We start from the raw sequence: 19,895 nt of genomic DNA, 5'->3' as shown, positions 1-19,895 counted from the left end.
GTCTGTTTCTGCCCCATGGTTTAAGAGCTTGCAAATGTTCTGAAATTTTTCCAATCCCTAAAGGCTACTCCCCTTTGTGAGGATGTGGTTTCTCCTCATTAGCAGATAAATTAGGACTTATGCTGCAGATCATGTACTGAAGAACCTCCTACCCCTCTCCTCAGCTAAAGTGTCGTAGGAGGCACTCAGCAGGCTCAGCAGCTCTTCTGCCTCACTCCCTGCAGTGCAGTTGCCAAATGCAGTAATTGACCTGGCAATTAGGTGGGACTGACTTAGGGCAGTGATTCAATAAACTCTCTGTTTATAAACTGAGGATTGTCTGTACTGTGGTTTGCTGCAGCTTTGCTCCTTATGAATCTGTGGATTTATCTTACCAGTCTATGGAAAGCTTTTCCTGGGAAAAGTAGAAGAGACTCTGGTGTCACTTTTCCCTTTAGGCAGTTCAGTTATAACATTCCAGTATGTTAAAAAAAAAAAACAAAAAACAAAAAACAAAAAACAGACTGTCCCCTGTCTAAAGGGCCTTTCTTGATATTTCAGGAAGCGTGGCAATCTTACGCTGTTTCTTCTGAGTCTCCTTCTCGGGGTATGTGCTGGAGGGTGGAAGTAGGCTTGTTTAGAGAGGGGGGGAATTATTTTGAATCAGTCCTGAGGTCTACAGGTAATTGTGGAAAACAGGTCCTGGGGACTGGTCTAGGCTTTGTGGAGACATTGGCTCTGAATGTCATAGGAAGAAAAGTGTCTTAGGTTGCTCTTGTCCATTCTCTAGCTATTCTATAAGCAATGCCATTCAGAATTGGACAGCAATCCTAGGGTCGATGACTCCCCACCAAATGTTCCAAATTCTGCTCTCGCTTGGGCCACGCCAGCCTTTCAGTGTTTGGGTCCCTGCTTTCTGCTAGAGGAGTTGTGCTGTCCAAGCTGCAGTGTAAGTCAGGATGCTGAGGGAGCACTCTGGGGTGCCAGCCCATGCCCACATACCACATACGATCGGGAGTGTTCTTGCTTTGGTAGGTTTTGTTATCACAAATTCCTTGTTTGAAGCACTAGCGGCTCAAAGACTTGGGAAACAGAGATGGCAGTGCGCTAAAGACATTCCCTACTTATAGCCTGTGAATTGCGAAGGATAATGGTGGGTCAAGTGTGTCACATGAGGCAGCAAAGACTGGAGAGTGTGGGTGGACAGCAGTGACATATGTTTACCCAGCTGCTTTTTTTTTTTTTTTAGCTTGACGTGCAGAGCACCCCATCTCTTGGAGTCCTAGCAAACACATCAAAAGACCTGACTCTGCTTCTTGAGTTAACTGTGTGAAAGCCCTAGACAGCTGAAATTTGAAGCAACAGGTCAAAAAAGAAATGAGCAAATGTTCTCTCCAGCTACTGTAGGGAGCGCTGAACATGAATCCACGTTGCACATTGTAAAATAGATTGGAAAGGGAATGGTTCATTATTGCACATCATTTGTTCTTAATAACTCTATATGAAATTAATAAACCTTAAAACCCCAGGTTTTAGAAGTTGTTCAAGATAAGAGTCAAATGACAGGGAAGCGCAATAGCAAGGATAAAGCATTAGGGCTTCAACGCCTTATGTTTAACAAATGATCTAAGAAGCGCTTCATAGAATTCTTTCAGTGGTCTCATCTCCTTAGCTGCATATTAAGTTGCAGCATTGTTAGTTAATTATGTTGAAAGAAAAGATAAGGAGTTCTTTTTCTTTCTGTATGAAGCAAGATGAGTACATGTGCTGTTATGGGAGTGACCTTTGCTACCATCTCTGTGACCATTTAGTTTTGGAGATGGGGAATTGTTGCCATGATGAAAAACAGCAGCCTGTTACACAGAAAGGCTTACTGCTTAAGTGTTGAGATTCCTGATCTTGCAACTGGAGACAATTACACAATAAGGATCTTCAAGCTTTTCAACTGAGATAGAGTGAGAGGGATGGATAGACATCATCTTTGTGCAGAGCAAGCCTGATTTAAGATTATCCAGGAGTAATTCATACATGGCTCCAATTCTGTGGGAACTAACTTCTTTTCAAGAATCAGTAGCCAGAAAGTCCCAGAAGAGCTCCATCTTCCTTTCTGTCCACTCCTCAGAGTGTCAGGAGGGCCTCCTTTATGTGAGAATGGACAGCAGAAGGACACAGTCCCTCAACAGACCCACAGGTAGTAGTAGAAGAGTCCTCCAGTTTTTATTCCAGAAGATGGATTGCATCTGCAAGATAGACAGCTGCGATACATGTTGTCTTATGTTGGAGAGGCTCTCCAGTAGTAGAATTAACTCCTTATTGACAGCGCTGTTTGGCCTGTGTTCTTTGAGCCATGGTTTCTGCTTCTTTGCAAACTCAGGATGATAATTTTACTTTGGTTACCTTTATGAGATTTTCTCCAGAAACTCCCGAAAAAAGAAACATACCATTTCGAAGTACTCACAAGGGGTGAAGTCCCACTGTGCTCACTGAAGTGCATGCTTTCTCTGAACATGTCAAGCCTCTGCATTAGGGGAATTTGCATGTAGTGATTCTGTGTGTTGCGGCTGTCAACAGAAATGCGAAGACTGGTGTGCTTCTACCTCAGAGTGCTCTAACAAGCAGCACCACATCTACTCATGCTTCTGTTTATAAAAAGATTTTGTTTCAAACATTCACCTTTAGTGAAAGGTCTGAATAACAAGCAGTTGGAGGGGAAAAAGGAGAACATTGTTAAAGATATTTACTTTGAAATCTCTGAAGGAAATCCAATTTCAGTAAGTCTAAGTAATGTTTCAGAGTGGTAAACTAAACAAAATACTTAAAGGAGACAACTCTTAAACTTTGCTTTCTTATTTAGGAATGATGTTGTCTGTGAATAGGGTCACTCTCTTTGTGGAGGCAGGTGAATCATATCTAATGAAAGACTTATCTATTGAATTTTACTTCTTTTCTGCTTTTGAACTATTCACGAGCTCATCATGAGATTTATTTGTTGTTCAAAAATCTCCCTGTGTTTCTATGCAATAAGGTTCCCGCATGAATAGCTGTCAAATGACTGGCATTGCTTCATGTTTGGACTCCCAACACTGGGCTGTATTGGCTAGTTGCCTGGGTAACCTGTGTTATATCTGTTTCTTGTAGTGGGTGATTCCTGATACTACTCAACAGACTGTGAATTTTGAATAATTCAGTCAAATATGAAATGCCAGAAGCTTTTTTTTGGTGGCTATTGATATCTTTGAGATTGAAAAAAATGCCCAATTATTCATGAATTTGTTTCTGCCAGGTCTGAATAAGAAAGAAAGCACAGAATCACAGATATCTTTGAGACAACATTTGTTTGGAATTCGAACGACTTTACAGGGGAAAAAACACCTTTATTTCATTAATTCTTAGGATTAAATCATAATAAAAGGTCTTTTAAAAGTCTTTTTGTTGTTTATAACTATCTTGTTACAAAACAATTACAACTGCATGAGAGATTTAATCCCTAGGTCAGTAATTTTAAAGCTAAAATATCAAAGCTCTCCTCCTCCTCTAAAGTAAAAGGAATTAATTTTGCATATTTTTGAACATGTTGCACACTTCTGAATTAAGAACAGTCCATTAAAATATTCATGGAAAAATCCAATAGAAAGAATTAAAGGATGTTTCTTTACATGCATTGGTAATTTTATTGTCTGTGTTGGAACTAATTTTATTTATTTATTTATTTATTTATAAAGTGATTGTTCCTGCTTCTGTAGTATGTCAGCTTGGGGCCGTAGTCCCATGCCATTAGTGGTTCCTGGTGAATATTCCTGTCCACATGATACAGCTGTAGTTAAGCAGCTGCCCAATAGTTCCTCCTTCCCCCTGTGACAGAGTGCAAGTGAATCAGCTTTTGATATGCTCAGTGTTTTCAGGACTCATCCTCAAAATGTCTTTATAAGGTGGTTATAGAGAACAGATGAAATCTTGTTACACATCATGCTGAAAATTGCCAAGTGAACACAAACATCAGTGCCTAAGTTATACCATCAGAAAACTGTGTGAAAGGGAATGGGATGAAAACCCTTTTTACAGACTTTTACAGACCCTTTATGAATGGTCTGTAAAACTGTGGAGTTATCACTCAACACCCTGAATGAGCTCTTTGCATAGGTCCCAAGAGGGAAGTTGCCAACTGCAGAATGATATTAGGAGTGAGTTCAAAGTTCAAAGACTTAGAAACCAATCAGATTAAGAGAATTGAGCTCATCAGGCCATTTTCCTGTCTTTGAAAAATTTCTAAAGACACTTGAATCCTTTTTTTTTTTTTTTTTNCCAGTTTGTAATGCAGGACAGTGCCTGAACATGAAGAAGGGACATCTCGTTTACCCTGGAGAACAGGCTTGGAGTTTGCCACAGCTTGATCAGTGATCTGACTCTTCTTATAATAGCATGTATACTGGGTCAGACCAACTACCCCAGTACCTTCTTTCTGACAGTGGCAAATTGCAGATTCCTGGAGGACAGTGTAAGACTAAAACTATAGGGTGGTGATATTTCCTAGTACACTGCTCTAGCTACCAGTGACTGGGGGACTTCGGAGGCAGACATCTCATATGTTTGTGTTTCATAGCCCTTAATGGATTTTTCTTCCATGGATCTATCTATTTAATCATTTTTGAACCCATGTAGGCAGTGTTTCATGAGAATGACTGTAAATTATCTTTCATGTACGGCAGCTAAGTAAGAGAAATATACTAAAATCGTATCCCACGCTGTCTTGTGCTCCTGACACAGTCTTGATCATTACACTAGTGTCTCTTGGCTTAAAAATTATTTTAAATCCTTTCATTTTGGCCCTTTGATATCTCTTCTTATTTTGCTGATTTGGGTAACAAAAAAGCATTTTAGTGGAAGATTTTTCAAGAACCAAACTAAATTAATACACTGTGGAAAGATACCTTTTCTACTTCTTTGCATCATCGTGCTGGTCTTGTGGCTTGCTATTTGCAACGGTCATTTTCACAGGAAGCTGCTATCTCTGTTTTAAGATGTTAAACTTTCTTTTTCTCCGTTCTATATTTTACAGTTTGATTCACTAGCCATGGATTTGAATAGTATTGTTCCTGTTGATTTCAGTGGGAACTGGATCACATCAACTAATTAAGAATATCCGTCCCTTTGCTAGCTGAGAGCTACTGTGGAGCATTCAACAGTACTGCTCTCATTGCTACTGTAAATATATACAGTGAGTCTTGTGGATGGAGGCATCAAGACTTTATTTGTTCCCCTATATAATCATAATCTTTTTAAGGGTGAGAAGAGAGCTAAAAAGAAGGGGAAACAGAGATGAATTCTTGAAAGAGTATACTGTGAAAAAGCTGACAACATTGTTGTATTTAGCATCGTTTTGGAGCTTCTTAATGGCCACCTATGTATTTCTAATGTATTTACGTTTCTTTACGTTGATATTATGATGTGGTAAATAGGAGCAGAAGGCTCTAGGCTGCCTAGTAGCCGGAGACAGGTCAAAGACTGAAAATCAGAACATGAGAGCCTGCATGTCTCCATTTGTGCCTGTAATCATCATGTAATAATCAGCTATTTACCTTCAGAAAAGGATTTTAATTTTTGTTCATCTGAACAGCCATGTCTTCATTCAGTCATTCCAGCTGCAATGGCTCTTCTCCTGTATATAATATAGAATACCACAGTTACTGTGATTTACCATACAGAGAGATACATAACAGGTATTTGTGCATCTGGTCTATAAAATGTGGCTCTATATAGTTAATACTTAACCTCCTTATCAATATGCTTCAATGTGTGTAGACTTGAGAGAATAGCTTTCCACAGCCTGCTGAACCTCATAACGCACCAGGCCTCCTGTGCACGTGTATACGTATGTGCATGGGTGAGGGGGAGATCATGCATTACTGACTAATGATCTGAAGATGGCAGCATTGGGTGAGTTATCTCATTTTCTTAGCTAAGTAGAGCTCTCTTAAATTACAGATATTGTAGTTGTTGCATACAGCAAATTTATCAAAAAATCAGCTTTTAATTTGAAGGGCTTTTCTGAAGACTGTAGCTTAATACTACAAGTTAGTAGTAGGCAGACGTGTGTTTTACCATCTGGTCATTTTGTGTGTGTTTTATTTAAATTAGTTATACTAAGAATGCAAGTCTTTAGCAATGCTAAAGATAGATTCTCGTCAGCAAGTATATGCTTATAAATATGACTCCCTTTTATTATAATAATAGTAGTAGTTCTTGCAATTTTAGTAGAAAGATCCCTCTTTATCCCCAGTTTTTCTAATAAAGTGAAGTGAAATCCAGGTGTCCATCTCTCTTGTGAACACCCTACCTCTGGGCTGCAGAGACAGCTCTCTCTTGTGCTAGTGTTAGCGCTCTCCCTTCTACCTCTCCTTTCCCTGTTAGCGCACATCTTCAGAGAAGTGGAGGGTGTTTTTCTTCCTTCCCTGCACTGGCTTTATAAATGCTGAGTGGACGTTCTCCTGGGAACAGCATGACATTGGTTTGGTCCTCCTCAGACTGAGGGAGGTCTAGAGTAAAGGCTTCCTACATGTTATGGCCACTCTTACAGATATTCTATAATAGGCAAACACGAGACTCCCCATTTGAGCAGGCTGTTCATTTCAAGAATGAAAGTGACTGTGATCGCTGAGTTTTATGAGGAGCCCAGTCCTGTTGTCTGTCTGTCAGGTTGTTTGTGTTCAGGGCATATCTGCTAGTTCCGTTCTTCTAAGAGAGCTGAGAGGGAGGGGGCCAGTTCAAAGCGGCTAGTAGGATTTAAGCATAAAACTGAGCTGTTTGTTGTTGTCAGCGGGGGCATGTACAGAACCAGGACTGTAGCTCCCTTAAAGGTTCTTCTGGCAAAATGTTTAGGCAGGGAAGCTAAGTTTGTACTCTTCTTGAGTGAAGCTGAGACACCTACCACTAAGTCCTACGTTAGACTTCTGTCATGTGCGTATCTGGCTAAAGTTCCTGAGGCACAGTTCCTGTTCTTTTTTGGAAACCAGTTGTCTTGGCTTTCTTCTTATTGGTGACATCAACTGCTTGTACCTAACAAAAAATTTATCCCAACTTGACTTATGCAACTCAATGGCAAAGTCAGAGGTAGAACTGCAATTTCTTATTTGATGATCCTGTGCTTTCACCTCCTCCTGTGGATATCTGTGCCTTTGACTCCTATAGTAGAACCTGACTCAAAACCTCTAAAGTCACTAGAACCTTCCCTTCTTCCTGGTTGACTTCAGCAGGTTTGAATCAGACACAAGGTTCATGTTTTCATTCTTTTTTATTACACATTTCTACATAGTGCCATGCTGCATAAACCAGTGGCCCTACAGGAACTTTTATATGAGAAAGAAAACCAAATTAGTTCTCAATTTCTAAACATTTGTTGAATTTAAAAGAGCTGTTAATTTCTGCTCTTTTGCATTTAGTCTGATACTCAGCCTAGAAGAGTAGAAGTTGTAGGAGAAGGTGGAAGTGGCAAAGACGAAATAAAATTCTCAAGATATTCAGAAAAACTTCAGATTAAGTATCAAATTCTGGGTTGCTTATCCTAAAAGCACATCTAAGCTTCACCCACAGTAGCTGTTTCATACTTAATTGAAACTGTAGTCTAAATTCCTTTTTCATGTGAAGACATACAGCTGTTAATTTCAGTGGAGTTATGTCCCTTTGCACAAATACTGAAATTGTCAGATAATGTAATAAACATAAATGTAAATATATATGTGGTATTTTTGTAGAAGTCAGAAATTAGCTTCCTAAAAGCTTTATGTGTAGAAAGTTACTAGCTTTCTGTTCTGATCTGTTTGATCTAACAAAAACAATGTGTCATAACAAAAGTTGAGTAACATAGGAACAGAAGTGATTGTCGTCTTTGCTTTTGCATTTAGTGGATACTGGAATAACTGTGCTCCTCAAAGTCTCCCTAACATTTAACTTCGTTACGTGGATACAGCAAAATTCGATGCAGTACTGCTATGCTGGCACTTAAACACATGCCAAACTCAAAGCAACATCAACATGTGCTTACAGTTGAGTGCTCTGAACTGAGTCTCAGAGATCTTCAGAGGTTCCTAGAGAGGCTGACAAAAGACTGTGTAGGATCTTCTTTTAAGCTGTATCATCTGTTCAGAAGGTTTCAAAAATGTCTGCAGATTACTATCTGCACCTTGGACGCCTAAATGCCCTTGCTTGTCTGTTCCTAGTTGGCTGTTCTTGTGAACTGCGCGGGTGCCAAGCAAAAAGCAGAATCTCACATTTTTTGTGCAAAGCTCTTTTACTAAAGAACACGGCATCTAAAATACTTAGCAGTAATAACATCCTTCATCTGAATTTATTTAAAAAACATGAAATTCTGAAGAAGTAGGGCAATCGAGTGAATATGGCACCAGTTGTCATTGCTGAAGTGCTTGTTTGCAACTGCAATGTATGTAACTGTATGTCTATGTCTTTTACAGTGTTATTTTTTTACTATTGAATTTGGCCTTTGCAAGCAAGAAGGACAACTACGTGCTTATGGGGCAGGACTTCTGTCTTCTATTGGAGAACTAAAGGTATGTGGGTTGATATGCCCTTTAAGCAGAAACAGCTTACTTTTAATCATAACAAAATAGTAGTTGGTTGTAAATACTTTGATTTTTGAATAACTATTAAAGTTCTCAAGATAAAAAATGTACTTTTAAAATACGATATTGACCTGAAAACTTTGAAAAATTAGCTGGCACTTGAAGCATGAAATGGATTTGTAAGGACTGAAATACCACAGCAGCTATAAATTACAAAACTTATTTCTATTTGAATTTTAAAAAGTAAGTATGCTATGAGACACTTGCATTTTTGTGAATGTAGGCTTCTTAATCCTAGAACTCATAGATTCTAATAGGTAAGGTGCTTTTGATATGCTGCGTTCTGGATACTTAGCTTAGAAGAAAAACATTTATTCTGAATATATGGAATGATTTTGTCATGGATAATCCAGTATATTTCAGTGGATTAGTTATAGAACAGCATTTATTAAGACCCTGATTCAGTAAATTAATCATATTTAAAATTCAGGCATGCATCTAAGCTCATGCTAAACTTAAAGTTTATGCCTAAGTGACAGTACATAGAGCCCTAGCCTTAAAAAGGCAAAAGTGCATTGTGCTAGTAGTTGTAGTGGATTATTCTGTGCCTCTTTTTCTGCCTGAAAAATACAAGAAACAAGTAAAGATATTTTGCCACAAATGTAATATTTTGAGAAGTAATGCATCTCTCTGGCAAGATGGGAGGGAAGGGAAAGGAGATGAAGAAATACTATGTTTGTTCTGGGACCCAAATGAGCTCTTGATGGCTTTTCATTTAAACATTTGGGTTCAGAAAGTATATATAGAATAGTATTTACAAACTGTTTTACAATAGATCTGCTATATTTTTGTGTTTAACCAGCTCCATGTGGCACTTCAACAGTAGTATCTCAGGCTTTTCTTGTTGTTTGTTTCACCTTTAACTGAGAACGTTCAGGCGGAAGCTTGTTAGTCAAATTGCTATGTTTTTATTAGTAAGCTTGCAGAAGGGAATTAAAAGAAGTAGTGGAAAAAAAGTCACAGAAAAGGACTTTCTCAGATATTTTTTCTTTGATTACATTAAAATTTTTCTCAATTGAGTATATACTTCAGCCACAGAAGGATTTTGCTGTAACAGCCTGGCAATATTTTGTTAAGTGCAAAGATGGTTAAACACCACGACATGAATATGTCTCACTTGTTTTTCTCTGTTCCAACAACATTCAATGCTGAGCCCCAAAGTCTGTGCAAGGTTCAGCAGGGACCCAGGCCTTTTGTTTGAACTAACAGTTACGGTCATTAAGCAATGATCCTGAAAATGCCTATCATATCATTTACAAAATCTAAAGGCATAAAAGCAAGGAAGTGAATACTCGAGAACATCATAAATCTTATACCGTCCATGTCATAAACAAACACATTATTCTTATCAAGTATGCATATTTTGTTCCCATACAGCAATCTTAGCTGTGATCCCAAATCTGATTTCTTAATTCAGCAATAATCTCAGAGTATAAAGACAAAGCATAATCCTTTTGAAAAGCAACAAAAAAAATTATATAATGTGCACATTAATGTGCTATATTGATCTGCCTCAAAGGTAAGACCATATATCATAATAATTTTGCCATAAATCAATAATATTATACACTTCTATTACACTACATATATATTTCATAGATGTTAAGCCAGAAGGGATTATTAGATCATCTGATTTCACCTCTTGTATATCAGAGACTATTAAATTTCACCCAGACCTTGCATATACTGAGCACAAGGACTTAAGTTAGGCTAAAACATTTCAGTTCTTGAGAGACTAAGTACTTGTGTGCTGCAGGCACAGAACAGCACCATACCACAAGTACCCATGGTTTCTGTGAAGGAATTGATAAGGTGAAAAACAGCCACCGGTCTTTGTGGGAGCTCTGTGCTCCAGAGTAACAAAGAAGATAAGGAAACCTCCCCCACCAAAATTACTGAAGTTTCTGCTAATCTGACCAGGTAGAAGTTCTTTCTAGACCACAAATCTGGCAGTCAGTGTGCTTCATGGAAACAAGATATATCAGCCAGGTGCACCTGGGCACCTCATAACACTGGTGCACAATGTCTCCTATCTTGTGTCTAGCCATTGCCAGTCTCTGATTTTTTACGGGAAAGCAACCTCTCTTACTTCTGCCCTTATCTCCTAGCACCCATTGGGAGGGAATATTTATTCCTTGACCTGCAGGTGTCTGAAAGATAATGCTAATGTCATAGACTGGAGTTGAGATTCTGAGGATATCAATATCCTGATTGTAACAGAGATGCTAATGGAAGCAGCAATTGCTCTGAACTTTATGAGAACAATACCAGCTATTTCTGTGGTGAATGGGGATGAATAGGGGACTCGGATTGCATGACCATGAAGTCTGACCCTCATATGTGCCACCCCCGTAATTCTCATAGGAGGTAGAGGGAAGAAGTCCTTTCAGAAATAACTGCTGCCATTCTTAAGACAACTGGTGATGGTAGGCCCACAGTTCCCTCTATGAAACCATTCAAATATTTATTTATCCTTAACACTAGGAAGGTAGATCTTGTTTCAGTCTTGAATTTTTCTGCCTTGACTTTACAGACACATGATATTATTATGCTTTTGTCAGCAAGAAGAAAAGCCCTTTCTCCTCTTGCCCTCCCCATCAGTTATCTTTTCAATGTCACAGTATTCACAGGAAACAAAACAGTGACCAATTTTACATATAACACCTAGAAATAACTGAGTGGCATTATTTGCAGGGTGGAAGTAGCCAGCAGTATTTGGGCCTTTCTGGATGAGTGAATGGCTTTTTCAGTCATCCCTATTTCTATGTTACACTACTCCATTCTGTAAATCTGGCCAACAGCTTTAGCAATAGAGAACTAAAAGCTAGGGAGATAAAGGCACCAGTCTATCAGTATAGGATTTCCTTGAAGTTTTTTTCCCTACTCAGTATTTAGAGTTAAAATTTCAGGTACTGAAAGATACAAATCCTGATGTGCATGCTACGGAAGCATCAAACAGAAAATACAGAAAGCACAACAAAATAAGGAGAAAGATAAGATTAAAAATGAAGCCTGGGGGGGAAAGAAATAATATGGCAAGTAGTTATAAAATGTTCTCCCTAATATAGGCAGGTTAACTTTAGCTAACGCTATTATACAGTATATATTTGGGACTTAGAGATAAGGCAGAAATAATGTACATTTCAATTATTAAAACTATTTCTAAAAGGCAGTCCAAAAGTCTTTGGAAGCTTTAATCCATTTACTTTATATGATGCTCTCTTGAACCCTTTCATTAAAGGAGTCTTCCTATCAACTTCAGGTGGCTGTAGATCAAATCGTATGTCCCTGTTATATACTTCTATATTTAGCAGAGAGGCAGACTTCAAAATTTTCTGTATTCCTTTTTAAGTCAAATACAATATCCAGTCATGTCTTGTTTTAATGATATTTTATGTTAAGAATAATCAAGATTAGCCTATCCCTCTTTATAACCAAAAAGATAAAGCAGTGGATTCAAATACAAGTTTTGGTTTTGTTTTCTGAAGAGGAAGAAGATGATGGAGAAAACTCCTGGATGCTAGATGCTCATTTTGCTGCTCCTTTTAACTGGAGAGTCTCCTTCTATTTCTCTAAACAATACATAAAATTATATTGATAACATACAAAATTTCTGGTAGTACCAGTTCACAAATCTGGAAATATCCTATGTTAGAGATAAGCAGAAAGCCATTTAAGAGCATGTTTTTCAAGACTCAGATTCTCCCACAGAATAGCAAGGCAATAAAATCACTACTGGCATACAGGTAACTTCTCACCTGTGTTCTTATTCTGCTCCCCTGTACTCCCCAGAGAGTGCAGTATTTATAACTCATCTTAGGCTTTCCCCCTGCTAGCTGAAGATTTTGCTTTTCTTCTTTTGGGTGAAACTGAAAAGCTCTGAGTTATATTATTTCGCCATGGTTTTTTATCCTCAAAGGAGAAATTATAGGACAAAACTCTTTTTTCATGTGTCTGTGATAGTTGTCACTTAGGAAATGATTCATGGTTGCTCAGTGTAAATATCTGGTGCGATTTGAGATGTCCTAGTATATCTGACCTGCTCTCCAGCTGCACCCCAGGATGACATAAGTCTCCTTTAGGTCCTGTGCTATATCTTCCATCCCTGTACAGATGTCTCAGACATCCTAGGCACTAGACACCTGTGGTTAGGTACCTGAATCACCTCTTAAACTCTGATCTAGCTGGCCTGGAGGTGTTTCACTAGTGTTGTGCTTACTCCCAATATGGGAATTGTCTTTTTCTTGAGCTGTCCCCTTGTCTAATATTGCTGCTTTTCCTGGGAACCAGAGAAGATTGGTTTGGAAGTTTCACTCCAAACTCTTGTTGCTTAAACTGTATTAGCATAAGCATTACAACTTATGTGAATGGACTGTTAAAGACAGTTATTATCCTAAGTCCTCAAGATGGTGAGATGTTCTATTTGACTGGGAGCTGTGATCCATATGAACATTAGCCTTGACATCTCATGAAGGTGGCTAAGTAAAGAGGTTTAGGAGGGAGAAATCCGTATTAGATATTTACACATTTACACATTTCAGTGAAGATACACATCCAAACAAAACATAAGTGAATAGCGTTCATTAAAAAAATACAAATCTGAGCTTAACAGCTTTTGGACTGAGCAGACAAAGCTTTTCTTTGAGATTCTTTATAATGCCCCTACCGTACCCAAGGACTAACATTTTGTAGCGCTGTGATGTTTCTGAAAAACACTCTGGTTCTGCTTTGACTCAGTGTCCCGACCATCCTGGTTCACACTACAGAGTTTATAGTCTCTCTGAACATTTGACTACAGCCTTGATGCTGAACTCTGGCATTGCTGGTGTCAGCATATCAGCTAAGTAGTGCACTTTATGGATGCCAGGCTGCAGAATTTCAAACCTCCATCTTGCAAAGGTACTTAGCATTGCAATGGTCACCATTGTAATGCCTAATTGATCTAAGCCCAAAAGCCACATCCAAGAAGGGCTATAGGCATCTCAGGTGGGAGTTCAGCAGAATTTAGGCACTTCAGTCCCAAACTGTGATGCTAGGAGTAACTGATCAGGTGTCACCTAACTCTGAAGGCATGCTCTTGCCTGGTGTCTGCACATTCCATTCTCTGCAGAGCTGCTGTGAGGCAGCAGCTCTGCTCAGGTGTAAACTAAACTGAGAATCTGAGAAGAATAACTGGAAGTGCTTTCTCAGAGCACATCCAGAGTGATATAACAAAGAATTATCTTTTTGCTTCCCTTTTTGCTCTCCCCTTTTATGAACAGACTCAGTGATTACAGCACTTGTTCATGATGTGGGAGCCACAGGCTGAAGCCTCTTCTCAGCTCTCTAGCCTTTAATCCCCTCCTTCTGTCCAAGGAGTGGGCCTGTACCATCAGAGGCCATTTATGAGTGGAGGAGGAGAGGAGAGCAACCTCACCCTTTCTTTTGAAGCTGTCACGATACAGAAAAGGATTCATGAGTCAGACTTAGTAAGTTATTGATTCAGTTGCACAGAAAACTTTGTCAGGAGCATTCTGTTGATTCCCTGCACAGGGCTTCCCTGAATCCATTCAGAGTTTTAAAACTTAGTGCTTTAGACACTTGAGGCATCAGGTCCCACCTGAAAGTACAAAATCACCTTAAAAGCAGATGTTTTTATCCATGGTTAACCTCCCAGGAAACCTGTTATAATTCCCAGTCAAGAAAAACAAATTCAGTTCAATGGAAGGAGGTAAATGCCTAAATTTACAGGCACTCAGGCACATCAGGGCTCTGCAAGGAGACAATGGCAACAAAGATATAAACAGGGGCCAAATAAGGTGAGCCTGTTCTGCAGTCCATTTACAAGAGGATGCTGGTTAAGATAGGCCATTTCTTGAATGTTTTGCTTTTAAACCTGTTTAACTGATAGCTGTCTGGAAACAGCAAACTTAGTGAAAAGGAAGTTACATGTACTGAAGGAAGTTAATTCCCCAACATTTTAAGTTTCCATGTATTAATTTTTCAGGTATTTATTTTTGGAGAGAGATAAAGTGTGAAGAAGAAATTCTTGTTCTAATTTTATGTCATGTTATTTGGAGACTGCAGGTTGAGAGCTAGTGTGATATTTTCAGAGCCTTTCACAGGGATTTAGGAATGAACAACTTGGATAAAAGATGTGGCGAGTGCCTTAAGGTGCTGCTCTGCTCCAAAGAATGTCCACACAAAAAGAAAATAAATAAGAGGCACCTTCATATCTCAGGGATCTGCTCCCTCCATGTCATTTCTCTGTGCTTTTTGCATACATCTTCAGTATGGATAGATATTAGGGGACTAAAGGAAGTGGACTTAAATATGCTCACCTTCTATGCTTGTATTTCTGTCACAGCACTGAGAATGAAAATACTTGTGCTCTAAAGGTTAAGGTAGATCCAAAAACTAATACAAGTATCATAAACTCTGAGTAGAAAGGGGGAACTAGAAAAAGATTTTGTTGTAAAATGTCTCAGTACTTAGTTTTCAGCTTTGAGACCTCTGTGTCCTTTTTAGTGGCTTATGCCAGTCACATAAAGAGTAAGGCTAATCCAAAATCTCTTCTCTGTGTAGCAATACTTGATTCTTTGTCTGTCTAACATCTGCTCTGTACATATCTGTGCCTGTTTATTTAGTTTTTTTCCTTACTGTATTATATGGAGCATTATTGTTCAGGTGTATGGGTAGAAGAGTAATGCGTTTCATCAGCATATAATCTATAGGCATTATTTAATGGATTTTCAAATACATAGTTTCACTCTTAAACTCACTGTCAGGAAAATAGCATTTGAATTTGGCCTGAAAATGTGATGCACAGATTATGTGAATGATTTGGTCACACTCACTTCCGCTGCCAAGATGATTATCAATTCTTCCAGTTAAGTGATATTTTGGGGACATACATATTTGTAGTTGTATAGATCATTTTTTCAGGAATGGTTATTTTATGACTTTTTTCAAGCTGAAGATTTAGGTCTAGATGCCTCCATGGCAGGTACCTTTCTAATCTGCTCTTGATTTTTTTAATAATTATTTGGGGAAAAAATGACAGTGTCTGAAAAAAAGATTTCTTAAGTAACAAGTGATTTATTCTATTCACACTGAAAGATCACTGTGTGTTAAACAAATGAGGCTACCAGCTAATGGCAAACATACAGCACAGCAAAATAAAAGCTGTATACAACTGCATAGATAGTAAGGAGTATCAAAATACAGTTTAAAAGATTCTGTAATGTATTTTGCAGCATGCTCTCTCTGACAAGGCCAATGTGAAAACATTCGATCCAAAGACAACCTGTTTGCAAGAATGCCTTATCACCACTTTTCAGGAGGCTTACTTTGTTTCAGAAAGTTTTGAAGAAGCCAAAGAAAAAATGAGGTAAATTATTTCTCTTGACTCTAAAATCTCATTTTCTCATCTTTAGTGGTAGAAAAAAGAGGTGTTAATTTTCTTTTTTCTTTCAGGGACTTTGCCAAATCAATCAATCGTCCCTTTTCTGTGTATTTTAATCCGTACACACAGAGCATTGAGATTCTGAAAGATACCAGGAGTATAGAAAATGTCGTCCAGGATCTCCGGAGCGATCTAAACACTGTATGTGATGCTTTAAGCAAAATGAACAGATATTTAGGAATTTGACATTTGTGGTACTCTGACTTGCTGTCTGCTGCTCTTTCTGTAGCCAGTCTAGTAACATCACATGGTGTGGCTAACTTTTCAAATGCATCAGTTTTCCCTTTACAGCTTGGCCCGTGGCTTGCGTCATTATGTAGCTCTGTCTAATTGTAATGTGCAGACAAACCAAGGCAATGCTAATTCATAAACACAACATGGAATGTGGCAGTGTATAACCAGCAATTCCTCAACACAATGTCATGTACAAGTACACGATTAAAAACTTGCCTGGCAATGGTTTTGTTTCCTTAAGGAGATGATTCGCTTCAACATAATGTATAAGAAATGGTGTTGCTGATTTCATTTAGAGTCTGGGTTTATTTCTTTGTAATCCCTTTCCTCCCATAAGAGTCCAGAAAAAATATTTGCAAAATTTTCCATTTTCTTTGTAAGAGAATCTGTATTTCTTTCTACAGTGATAAAGGCAATGTTTTGCCATGCATCTGTGACAGAACCGAGCCTCTTGTGACTGAACAATACAATTTATATACCAATCCTAAGATCAGGAAGGTATGTATCAGCATTAAAAGGTCTATGGAAATTACAGATTGAGAGACTCATAACTGACAAATATTAAAAGTGGATGAGTACTTGCAAAACAATATAAAACCTCTGGCAATTCATGCAGAAGGGGTAGCTCTAGTTCATATGTATAGTACCTGTGATAATCCTGAGTATGCTTCCGCCACAGTATTTATCTGGGAATAAGAGTGGAAGTGCTTATGTTACTCTAGGTTGTTAGATGTGAATTTAAAGCCCTTCTACATCATTGTATGCCTTTTGTGATCGCTTGTCTTTTGAGGGTACTCCTCTTGCGTTTCATGCATAATTTGCCTTTCTTCATTATGCCACGTTCAACCTTGATGTGGGCATGCATGACTGGGTCTATGCTATATCAGTATCAGCACATATAAAAAGGTGAATATGGAAGTTGTTATTTAATTATAGCCAAGATGATTATCAGTCAGTAGATTACCTGTGGGGTGATTAAATCATGGAGACACCCAGGCTGCCTAGATTGTAGCAGATGGATGCAGGTGATGCCTGTGTTAATAAACTCTGAGTTAGCAAGCTCTGACAGAAGTATGAGCTCTGTATGGGGAGCGTAGTGCAGAAATATTTGAGCCAGCTCTTATCTGGAAGCAGTAATTATGCATGTCTTTCCTTTATCTGGGTTATTCCATTCTGCTATTAGTCCAGATAATAGAGAGTTGACTATATTGTAGGGACCCTTGTTAATGGAAACCACATGACTTATGCAGCTCGTGTCTGTATGGGTGAAAGTGTCATAGCTTGTCTACATACATGGAAAATAGATATCTATTGAAGCTGTTCTCCCAGCTGAAATTGTTATGCAGATACTCCAAAGTGTCGCTAGCAGTTTCAACATAAAAAGAGCACCACCTGATAGTATCAGCACATCCTTAAATAAGAGGCAATCTGTAAGGGTAGTTTTCATAGGGAAATCTGCCACCTCCGCAAAGATAACTGAGATAACAGGAAACGCTCTTTTCTGTAGATGGTCCCTGCTGCATTCCAATGCTGCTGTTAATACAGTGTGGAAAATCTAGTTTTAGATTTAACTGTGACTGCCATTGGTACAAATGAAGAGCTGTTGAATTATCCCATGGGGATCAGCATGCTGAAAGAGTTTTTTAACTTCCTGATGTTAGTGTTGACTCCATTAACTAGCACTTATTGCAGAAGAGTTGCGGGCAACCTTGGTATTGAAATTTCTTCCTCTTTCTTCCCATGAAGTCTAATAAACCTCTTGTAGCTCCTTCTGGAGAAAATGGACTTTACCAAGATTTGATCTATCTGGTCTGAAAAATCATTGCACAAAGAATAGTAGATCTTACTTGGTTCAAGAACTGATGGAGTACTGTTGCTTACTTAAGTAAAATAAAGTCACAAAGAGAAACAAAGATACAAAGCTTACAAAATTACTGAGGTTTTCCCTTGAATCAGAATTACACAGGAAAGCTTTTAATACTTACATTATCTGGATTTATTCTCTTTTTGTGAATAGCTCGAAATAAGGATTCCACAGCAGTAAAACAATAGAAGCATATCTTTGTTTTGTTTTGTACTGTTAACAAGTAAATCTTATTATGGATTAGGGAGAAACCCTTGAAATCCAATAGTCATTTTAGGACTAATGATGGCAAGGAAACTGTCTACAATGAAGATATAATGTCAATGAAACAGAACATTGTCAAAGGATAATGGGCTCCTGCTGCTAGATATATGCTTAATCCAATGATTTTATTTCTATTATACAACATGATTAAAAATAAATTAAATATAATGGGCTAAGGAGTAATAGTGATTTAGAGAGACAATTGCTCATTGTTCTTATATAGTAAAGCTGCGTTCTTACAGGCTTCCAGAGCAAACTTGTTTTGGGCTTCAGCCAGTGAGGAGCCAGGCCTCAGAAAGAATGCTTTAAAAAGTGCACTGCTGCACTTTTATGAATCAAATAGTTCCAACTTAGCTGAAATTCTTCTCTGCAGTTTTTATTAGCAAATTAAGATCAGCCATGCAGCAATCTCCGTGGATGACAAGCTCATTTAGGCATAATGAGGGAATTATTGACAGTTATCAAATTACACTAACGTTTCATTTAAAACAGACCGTATTTATCTAAGGTGCTTGTTTAGCTTTAGTGAGCTGGACTCTGGAAATTGGACTTCTGGCTTAGGCTCATTTATTTCCTGTGTAATTCTGAACTGATGTTTTATGGGTCTGAGATATATGCCCTTGCTTTGCCTGCACAGAGTAAATGGGCCCAAGCTTAATGAATGTAAAGCATTGCAGTGTTTACTACCATGCAAAGTCTAAAATGAAAAACAGCACTCTGAAACGTTGCAGCAAATACAAATACCAAGTTTCATTTGCAAACCAAGACATGGTTCATGCATTTCATTTCATTTATTCGGTAGAGGATGGAGTGGGGACGGTGTTAACACAATATATTGTGTTTTCTCTCTCTGCTCCTTGAGACCTGTTTAGAAGTCTGTTTTAAGTTTAGGCCCTCAATGCACTTTCAAGAAATAGGGTGTCTTTTTCTTTCCGCTAGTTATGATATCCTGTTGTGATGGAGTAAATTCTAGAAATTTACTGTACTGTAATGTCCATTTACTGATGTACTGTAATGGACCACAGAAAAATTTTCACATCTTTGAAAGGAGAGCCTGGCTCCAGAGAGCTAAAGCTGGTGGAGGTTTTCATGTGTGGGCTGCTGGTATAAATCTAGCCTGGTCAGCAGTTACTGAAAGCTATCATCAGCCAGCAGCAGCTTGGCTTCTGCCTGATGAACTGGTAAGTTGGGATTGCTTAGTTTGGAGAAGAGAAGGCTGAGAGGAGACATGATAACCATTTTCAAACACCTAGAAATAACTGCAAAACAGAAGGAGCAGACTGTTCTCCAGCCTGAAGAAGTAATGGACTAAAATTGCAGGAAAGGAGGATTGAGTTATGTAACAGTGAAGACAGGGAAACTGGGGAGTAGATTGCCTAGGGAGACAGTAGAGACTGTCATGTTTTAGAGAACAGTTTAGACAAATCTGTCTCCAGAATGGTGTTAGCACAGTTGGTACTGTCTTGTGGCCAGGGAA

At 38.5% G+C, this 19,895-nt stretch overlaps 1 protein-coding gene across 1 annotated transcript in view; it reads left to right on the top strand.

The window, feature by feature from the left end:
* The window catches only part of TPH2 (tryptophan hydroxylase 2), a 49,021-nt gene extending 32,141 nt beyond the window's left edge, over nt 1–16,880 (top strand). Inside the window, exons 8-10 of the mRNA XM_026061764.1 lie at nt 8,445–8,540; nt 15,848–15,981; nt 16,068–16,880. Of these exons, the coding sequence (XP_025917549.1) occupies nt 8,445–8,540; nt 15,848–15,981; nt 16,068–16,242 (405 nt within the window). The 3' untranslated portion in view covers nt 16,243–16,880. The remainder of the gene's footprint in view (nt 1–8,444; nt 8,541–15,847; nt 15,982–16,067) is intronic.
* Nucleotides 16,881–19,895: the final 3,015 nt, after the last annotated feature.

This window comes from Apteryx rowi, unplaced genomic scaffold (assembly GCF_003343035.1).
Source record: "Apteryx rowi isolate R43461 unplaced genomic scaffold, aptRow1 scaffold_185, whole genome shotgun sequence".
In the NCBI taxonomy this organism is placed as follows: Eukaryota; Metazoa; Chordata; class Aves; order Apterygiformes; family Apterygidae; genus Apteryx; species Apteryx rowi.
This window is presented reverse-complemented; position numbering and strand designations above follow the sequence as displayed.